The 9,118-nt window shown below is 43.2% G+C and overlaps 1 protein-coding gene across 1 annotated transcript; it reads left to right on the plus strand.

Moving 5' to 3' along the window:
* The first annotated feature begins 1,493 nt into the window (after positions 1–1,493).
* LOC111648927 (alpha-2-antiplasmin-like) lies at positions 1,494–8,024 on the plus strand. The gene is made up of 9 exons (XM_023398681.2): positions 1,494–1,674; positions 2,867–2,935; positions 3,062–3,296; positions 3,964–4,107; positions 4,213–4,255; positions 4,779–4,924; positions 5,432–5,574; positions 6,307–6,511; positions 6,728–8,024. The coding sequence occupies exons 2-9, from the start codon at positions 2,882–2,884 to the stop codon at positions 7,240–7,242; spliced, it is 1,485 nt and encodes a 494-aa protein (XP_023254449.1). The 5' UTR covers positions 1,494–1,674; positions 2,867–2,881; the 3' UTR covers positions 7,243–8,024.
* Positions 8,025–9,118: the final 1,094 nt, after the last annotated feature.

Consider the following 9,118-nt stretch of genomic DNA (forward strand, 5'->3'; position numbering starts at 1 on the left):
ATGATCTGATTGCAACTGATTGATTGAACGTGGTTGGTGTGAGACTTTTCTGCCTCTGACAATTAAACCTGAAGGTGGCTAAATGTATGTTGGTTCTCTGACTTGTCTGCTGATTCAACACTGGTTTACAGAGTGAGGGTACGTGTATGAATGTGTGTGTCTGTGTGTGCGCTGTTGGCAAAATCTGACTGTTTTTACTGGAAGTCAGGCAGCAGAGTGTGTGGGAGGAGCTGGATGTTTTTTCTTTCTTTCATTAACACTGTGAGAGCACAGCAAGTTCCCTGCTTTTACCTTAACTTTAACCACCATGTAAAACTACACATCATCATCTGGTGCGACAAAGCCAGGAGTCCAGCAGACGTGTTTAATCCCGCAGAAGCTCTGAACTCTCGGCTCTTCTGTCTGTTGAATGTGTATTGGAACAGGACATCATCTGAGTAAATAAACAGATTCATCGTAGTGTGGACGCCGCCAGATTTCAGACTGACATGCTTCACAGTGCGTCTCAGGGACTGTTGGGGTTCTGTGCTGAAACCGGGAGGATCAAAGTGAACCGAGGTGGAGGAAGGACCCTGTTTGTGCATTGTGGGGGCGTAAAGCTGGAACCAGGCAGTCCGAACAGGACAAATACACACCCACTCTCTCTGCTGAATGTATGTGTAGAGTGCCCTGAAGGCTCAGTGCACAAAACATTTACTCACTTTCAGTCCGCTGTGAAACTGCTTTTATTTTGTTTACATCAGCTTTGGTTTCTAGTTGAGTTTAGATTTGTTTGGTTGATTTGTTTTGTGTAGTTTCATTAGTTTTATTATCAATCTTACTCACAGGTTTAGTGTGGAAGTTTGTGTCCAACAGTAAAACTGATGAAAAATTAAGAAGGACCACTAAGATTTAAATTTTCATACATGATTTTGTTGTATTTAAGTCCTAACTACAATCTCGGACTAGCTGGGTCAAGATTTCAAGGCATCACATCAAATGTCTGCCATAATACACACATTCTTATTACTAAACTATATAGTGATTATAAATATAATCCAGATTAATAGATGGTCTTATAAATTATGTTACTAAATCTAATTAATAATTGTAGTTTGTAATTGAACTAGAGATCATTAATTGTATGTTTGACTTTGTCATGACTGAGATACAGAGGAAACTTTTTGTCTCCTAACTTGACATCAGTTTGTTTGTTTTGCTGACAGGAGTGGGCCTCTGGATATTTGAGTAACAAGGAGACAGAGTGTTCCTTTAAGTGAGCTGACTCTGTATTTTGGGGTAAACAGTTTGGCTAAAGACAGTTTATTGTGTCGTAGTATCTGATCAGTGATGGGAGTTATAGCTAACGAATCAATTCAGTTGTAGCTAATTCTCCAATGTGGCTTCACCACCAGGTATTTAGATGGTGAAACCAAAGCCGTTGACCACAGAAACAGTCTAACAGGCAGCCTGTCTCTTTATTTTTACATTGTGTAGTGACCACCGACACAGCCATGATCCATCCAGGGTGGATTATTAACCAGCCAACAGGGGGGCGGCGGTGGTTGAGTCCAGGCACTACGTGGTCCAGCTTAGAGAAGACTGGCCATATCTGTCTTTACTCTTATTTTATTCATCTCCTCTTTTAATCCCTTTTGTTCCTCATCGTCTGTCACCACGTCAGACACAGGCCAGGTGAGTTTGGACCGTCTTTCATTTCAGCAAAACCTTCTTCCATCGCGTTCTGAGTCTCTGCAGAGAAAATTTGCTGCCAGTCATTTGCAGCGCTGCTTAAATAATCTGTAATTTACACAAATACAGTGATTCATAGAGAAAGTTTAGAGCTGCACTCAGACAATGATGATGCAACTCCTTCAAGCCATAGGTGCAGTAAGTTTATATATATATATACACATATATATGAGCATGAAGCTTATCTCTCGTATACAGTGGTGTTGGACTCATATAGTTCATGTAGTTCAGTGAATTGTGTGCTCTGTGTATTCAGTGTATTACAGCTCAGCCAAAAAAAGGCTCTGAAACAGTAACCTTTAGTCTCCCGGTAAACACAGCAGCCATATCTGAAACCTCAAGTGACTCTAAACCTACTGACAGACACCATTACAATGACAGATTATACAGTATTATTGTACAGAAGTCAAATATCGTCTGCTCTGGAGGTTTTTACCAGAGTGGTGGAACTGTACGTTTTGATCCAGACCAAAATATCTTGACAAATATTGGATGGATGGTCATGAAAATTTGGTGTAGACACTCCTGACCCCCAGAGGAGGAATCCTACTAACAAAGGCGACCAAATGACTTTTCCTCCAGCAACACCGACAAGGGAAAATCCTACTTATTCAACATTCGAGTTCATGACGAGTTACCTACTTTGAGATTAATGCTAGCATACCATGCTAACATGCTAATATAAGTGTGCTAAAATGCTAGGATGTCTTCATGTGCACGTATTGTATTGGTTCGTGTTATGTTGTTGGACTAAATTTGGGCGACTCAACCCTTATTTCCCCCAAAACTCTCCAGTTAGGAAATCTAGTTGTGGCTGTCATCGTGGAATACCTGTATCCGGGCGGTTGTCACTCATGTAAAGAGCCATTTTCTATTTTGAATTTGAGGATAAGTCACAATCTGAGTTGCCCCAGAGTCCTCAGACATAACCAATGAAAAGGTCTCTGCAGGGTGTAGATAACAGAAGTTTGATTAAACCTAAGATTTGCACTTTGGTTGCTGGTTGCCAAAGACAAATTTCCATTATCAACCATGTAGTGGACAAAAGAGCTCCATCTCATCATTAGATAAAAACATGTAATGTGTTTCAGCCTCCATGCTACAATGGACGATGTTGTCTCTCTGTGTTTTCCAGGCTGGTTGTTTGGAAATGAAGCTGTGTCTTCTTCTTCTCTTGTTGTGTCTCTGCCACCTGGGACTGACTGTAAGAAGAACCTCAGTCTAGTAAACTAACTTTTTAAGCACTAAAGAGGAATTCTTTATTTGGTCTTTCTCTTTAATGTCTCTGTGTTCTTGAGAACCTGATCCCTGCCTGTTCCTCTGTCTTCAGGAGGAGCCCAGTCCAGGAGCTCCTGATGTTTCCGATTCTGTAGATGAAGAGGAGGACACGGTTCATGGCTGTAGAGGAGGGCAGGTGTTCAGCCGTGAGGAACACCGTGTGATAGGGGGCGCCATAGAGCGACTGGGTTTACAGCTCCTGGAAAATCTTCCAATTGGTCCAAAGCAGCCGAATGTCATCCTATCACCTCTCAGCCTGGCCTTTGCCCTCGCTCAGCTCACCTTAGGTCAGTCTGAGTTTAATTTTAGTCTTTCATCAGAATAAAAAGTTAGCGTCAAGAGTAAGCAGCTTTGATTTCCAGGTCCACATTCAGCAGCATCCAGGACTGAATGTGCACCTGCTGGTAGCACTAGAGAATTGTAAGGGATCACCCAAATCATTAGGATATGTCCTTTGATTGCCACCAATGTCTGTACCAGATTTCAGTGCAATCCATTCAATTGTTAAAACATTACAGTCTGGACCAAAATGGTGGACTGAGCAACCAACCACGGGTAGTGTGGCAAAAAACATATTAAATATGAGCTGTTGACTTGTACTGCTAGTTAGAAGTTAGTCAAAATATCTTGACAGATTAGTGTTGTCCCAAATCAAACATGGCATTACTTACCAGAAATAACAATAGCAACACATGGCCGCGCTTGTTGCCCGCCAAGATATCTGCCAGATGCTTTCTGCACGTGATTTAAAAAAAAAGGTTAAAAATGTTTTACTTTCCTGTGTGTGCCCCCTGATTCTCGCAACATTGAATCAATTGGAAAAGAAGCTCTACATCAAGAAATCTTTGCACATGTAAAGTCGTGTGGAGCTGTTCATGTTGCATGGTGTTTGTTCCACATGTATTCATGTACATTCTTTACAACCAATTTGCTCAGGTGGAATTTTTTTCTCAGGTGCTCGCAATGAGACGGAGAAGCTGCTGCTGAAGAGCCTTCATGCCCACGGTGTGCCATGTTACCATCATATACTAGGAAGCCTTGTACCTCATTTCAGCAAGACGTCGTTGGATGTGGCAACACGCATGTACCTGAGACCAGGTGCGTGCTGACGAGTGTTGAACTTGAGACGGTTTATAAGACGTTTTGTGTAAAACTCATCTTACCCACCTTTTCTGTTTTCTCTCTTTTCTTATATCTCTTCAGGATTTGATGTGAAGTTGTCTTTTGTTGAGGACTCTCTGGCCAGGTATCAACTACAATCATGTCATAAACACTGAATGCAGACGTAGATGTTGAAGTAGACATGTAGAGTTTGGATGTCCCAATGAATGACAATGTCAAAGGTCAAAACTGTCTTTACTCATTTCAAGTAAAGGTTGGGAACTACAGATCAGAACCAAAACGGTAAACATGTGTTCAAAAGGCTAAAGGCGGGCAGCTGGTCAAACAAGCTAAGACAGGCAGATAAGATTAAAGGTTGGTTCACCACAGTTGGTAAGCAATGACAAACTAGTGAGTGAGGAAGAGCTGAGCTGTAAACACTGGGGAGATGATTGCTAAATGGACAACAGCTGTGGTGGCTTGGGTGTGAAAGCTCTGCAGTGACGGCTGCTGGTCATGTGGGGAATGGCATGGTCTGAAAAGATAGTACAGGTAGTAAGTAGCAAGTTTTTACTTCGTTTATACCAACTGATAGACTCTTTTTTGTTGTCTAATGTTTTTATGTGCCATGAATGTTATGGAAGTAAAAAGGTGTGATTTTTTTTCAGGTACCGATCACAGCCCGTCCCTCTGGTCTCTGTGGAAGAAGTCAACCAATGGGTGGAGAATGTCACCAACGGTCACATCCCCAACTTCCTGGAAAGTATTCCACATGACGTGGTGCTTATGCTCATGAACGCTGTGTACTTCAAAGGTGAATCCTTCGACCCCAAAACATCTCTGTAAATTGGTTCAGATTTCATAATGAAACAATCCCCATTGCAGTAAGTGTATGCTGACTGTTGAAGTCCTCCATGTGAGGAGCTTGTTGTCCACCAACTGGGCTGAGCAGTATCATTACTGGGGGAAGAATCTTGGTTTCATGCTGGGGAACAATCTTCACAGTTGCTACAAATGCCTTCATTACACATTGGAGACCATGGTCCAAGCCAGAAGGTCAACATCATCATGCCATGTTCATATGACCAAACCAGAGACTCTCCAGACGAGTGCAGCTCCTTCACATGTTGTCCATGAACACTGCAAATAGTAAAGGTGGTGAGGCCCACCAAGAGCAATCCAATGCTCATCCAGTGAAGTGCTACTGGACCTCTTCAAAGGCAAACTCAGTGGAAGGTCGCTCATGAATTCAGGTTGTTCAAAACAAATTCTTCCTTCAACTTCCTAATGATTCCCTCTTGCTCCTCTCTGTGTTTGTCAGGTGAATGGAAGACTCGATTTGACCCCCAAGTGACCTCAAAGGGAGCGTTCTACCTGGACAGCCAGAACTCAGTGTCGGTGGACATGATGAAGTCTGTCCATTACCCTTTACGCCTGCTGGATGATCCAGAGCTGGAGGCACAGGTAACACCGGCATTCCTGGACACATCAGAGATGGTTCAGATACTGTCTGTTTTCACAAGCGGAGCGAAGACCACCATCAAGGCTTTCAAACACTAATCTCCCCTACAAATCAATTTCACTTGAAAACGAGTTCATAAGCATCCTGGATTTAATCTTTTTGGACATTTTTGATCTTAAACCATTGTCACTTAACACAGACAAAAACAGAAGCTATATCGAAATTGTCAGTTGGCCTTCCAATGTTCAGACCCCCAGTTGTGGTTGTGAGCTTTGGACATTGTAAGAAAGGTACAAGTAGCCAAAATGAGTTTCCTTTGCAGGGTAGCTGGTCTCTTCCCCAGAGGAGATTTTGGGGTTCTGTTGACATCAGATCAGGATCAGGAGTTCTGGTCACGTCTAACTGGGAAGAGACCTGGGGCTATGAGAGTTTTCCTCACCCCAACTTCAGATCCCATCTTGAGAGCTAACTTACCTTACTTAGCCTGCTGCCCCTGTTAACTAGATTTCACCATACAGTCAATCATAAACAAGTGTTTTCAGTGGCCATGTTTTAAATAAGTAATGTGTTTACTTTATGACTCATACCATAATTTCTTTATTGTATTTTTATTTAATTTCTTCCTTTTCTCCTTCACCTTTTAACCACTATGTGTTCCTATCGTCAATGTGTTGAGAATTTGTCCATATAAAAGATCAAAACAAAATAAGAGAAAGTCTTTCTCTCTTGTCCAGGTTGCCAGTTTTCCGTTCAAGGGAAACACCAGTTTCTTAATTGTCCTGCCCTTGCCAGGCAAGGAAAACGTGTCGTCAGTGCTTCCCAAACTGAACATTTCCGACCTCTATAGACGTCTACCTCAAGAGAAAACAATGCAAGTCAACTTACCGAAGGTGAAGCTGCAGTACCGCCAGGAGCTCCAGGAGGCGCTGACCAGCATGGGTGAGAATATTATCTTCTTTGAATCAGAATGGATGTCTGGAAGAAATTACATGGACGCCATGGTGGTGATTATCTCACTTTCAAGCAGCCTAGCACCATCATACATGATGTAGTATCATATGATTTGACCTTAGATCACCATGAATGTGCCAATCAGGGGAATGTATCTTGTGCTTCAGTCTGTAACTCTCGCATCTCTCTGGGTCTCTCCATCAGGCCTCGGCTCTCTGTTTTCAGGTCCTGACCTCTCTGGGATTTCTGACCAGCCTCTGAGGGTGACGGGCGTCCGCCACGCCAGCACAGTAGAGCTCAGTGAGGAAGGCGTGGAGGCGTCCGCCACCACTGTTGTGACCTCCATGCGCTCCGTCTCCCTCTTCTCAGTCACCTCCCCCTTCATCTTTGCCCTTGTCGATGACGCCTCCTTGGCCCCTCTCTTCATGGGCATCGTTACAAACCCCGCCCCTGACAACGACCCCATGCTCAACGACGGTCCCCTTGGCAACAGCACCATGAGCGACCAACCTACGACGGACAGTGACAGGGAAAGAGACATAAACAGCAAACAAAGCAGCAAGACAGAGTCAGCAGAATGCAGCAGCATGGCGTCGTGCAGCGCCCCCTTTGGTGAGAGAGAGCAGCCACACAGTCTAAATGAACTGGAGGGAGGCAACGGGCAGAAGAAGACAGAAGACAGATCCTGCTCCAAACCAGACGACTCTGTCCCCGCCTGAAGAGTGAAATCTTATTCGTTAAGGGAATAGTTCGACATTTTGGGAAATAACGTTTGTTCTCCTTCTTGTTCAGAGTGATCCCACTCTCATGTCTGTGCGGGAAATACGAAGCTAAAGCCAGCAACTGATTAGCTTAGCTTAGCATAAAGACTGGAAACAGAGGCAGAGACAGCTAGCCTGGCTCTATCCAAAGGTAACAAAGCTCACTAATTATCTCGTTATATCTCATTTGTTTAGTCTCATCTAATCTCTGCAAGAAAGTGAATAAGCAAATTTCCCAAATGGTCAAACGTTTCCTGGAAAGTAAATTCAGTCGTAGGACAGAGGACGAACCCCTTGGTCTTGTGTTGCTCAGAAGGCATTGTAGTTTAAACATGGGAAAATACAAATGCACTACAATTATAGTGATCTGTATTCAGTTTTATATGAAAGACTCAACAATTTTAAAAAACTAAAACCTCGGGTTTACCAGATTGGTGATGTTTTATGAACCTATCAGCTTTCTGATGTGATAAAAGTATTAATATACAGTGTTCAGTGAGTGTGTATAAAGGATATATGAGGCCTGTCAATGAATTTCAGGCTTTATGCTGATGCAAGAACTACACTGTACATACACTGAGAAAACATGAGACTGTGTCATAAACAAAAGCAGTATTCCTCCCAACAAGTTGTGTGCTATGATGTGATGATGATGTCTTTTTTTTCTTGGAAGATGTTTTATCAACAATGTGATGATTTTAATTTCATATTCAGCCAGGGAAAATAAAGTGTTGACACAAGAGTGTGTTTGTATTGTGGGAAAGAGAGTTACAGTAATTACTTTGGATTTGTTTGGAGGACTTCAGGCTCTCATGTGGATTCACTTGTAGAAGAAAATCCAGCTCTTCTCAGAAATTAAACCCCTTTGTCTTGTATCCTTCTTAATCTAATTCTTATTACGTAAAACCTCAACCCTTTGACTGGTGGAGCTTGTTTGCCAGCACACAGTCAAGGAGGTGAGTGCTGCCTGACAGGCACAGATCAGGGTTAACAAGTTGGAAAATTTCACAGATTCTTTATTTCTGTGTAGAGGTCCTTGTGGGGGCTGAAGTTGTCCATACAGTGGATCCATGGGTCCCTCAGGCACCTCTAGAGGTCCTTAGTGGGCTACCAGCGGGAGGTTGGCGTCCTAATATGTGGGATAAGCGGTTCTACAAAGAGGTTTCCATGGGTGGTCTCAGTAGACCTTAGGGAGTTTCAGATGACACTGTACAGATTCCACAGGTCCAACAGAGGTTCCATTAGACCCTCACAGAGCTCCTGGGTTCCCTGCTGTGGTTCCAGTGTTGTAGGGGTTTCTTTGGGGGTTTCTAGGGATCTCTGTGGGGTTCTAAGGCAAAACCAATTAAGGATCTTTTAGGAGGTTCCAGGGGACATTTGGGGTTCCTGGAGACCACCACGGTACTCCAGAATTACAATGTGTCTTTAGAGGATCTTGACATGTCTTCAGGATTTCTTAGGTGGTTCCACGTTAAGGACAGCTACCAGGGAAATGCACCTGGAACCTAATAAATCAGAGTTATATAGGAGGTCCAGGGGGTCCCAGAGACCCCTGTAGGGCTCCACCACCAGGACCAGTTTCTTTTAAATGTTTAAAACGCTGCAGAGGAAAAATAATGAAATGATCTCCCTGACCTGAGTCTCAGGTTTAATGTTTAATCCGCTCACATCAACCTAAATATTGACACATGGGATTAAAAATTATCAGATGAGGGGCATGTGAGCACGTGATGCTCTGCCTGGTCCAAAACCTGGGAGAAGAATCGGTAGAAGTTCTGGTTCAATTAAACCTCAAGATCAGATCAGATCAGATCAGATCAGATCAGATCAGATC

The sequence above is a fragment of the Seriola lalandi genome, unplaced genomic scaffold (genome assembly GCF_002814215.2).
Source record: "Seriola lalandi dorsalis isolate HSWRI2012SDOR001 ecotype SW California unplaced genomic scaffold, Sedor1 jcf7180002049717, whole genome shotgun sequence".
NCBI classification, from domain to species: domain Eukaryota; kingdom Metazoa; phylum Chordata; class Actinopteri; order Carangiformes; family Carangidae; genus Seriola; species Seriola lalandi.

Coding starts and splice junctions, on each gene's coding strand:
- LOC111648927 (XM_023398681.2), top strand. CDS start 2,882: ATGAAGCTGTGTCTTCTTCTTCTCTTGTTGTGTCTCTGCCACCTGGGA. Junction 4,108..4,212: donor ACGCATGTACCTGAGACCAG/GTGCGTGCTGAC, acceptor ATATCTCTTCAG/GATTTGATGTGAAGTTGTCT. Junction 4,925..5,431: donor GAACGCTGTGTACTTCAAAG/GTGAATCCTTCG, acceptor TGTGTTTGTCAG/GTGAATGGAAGACTCGATTT.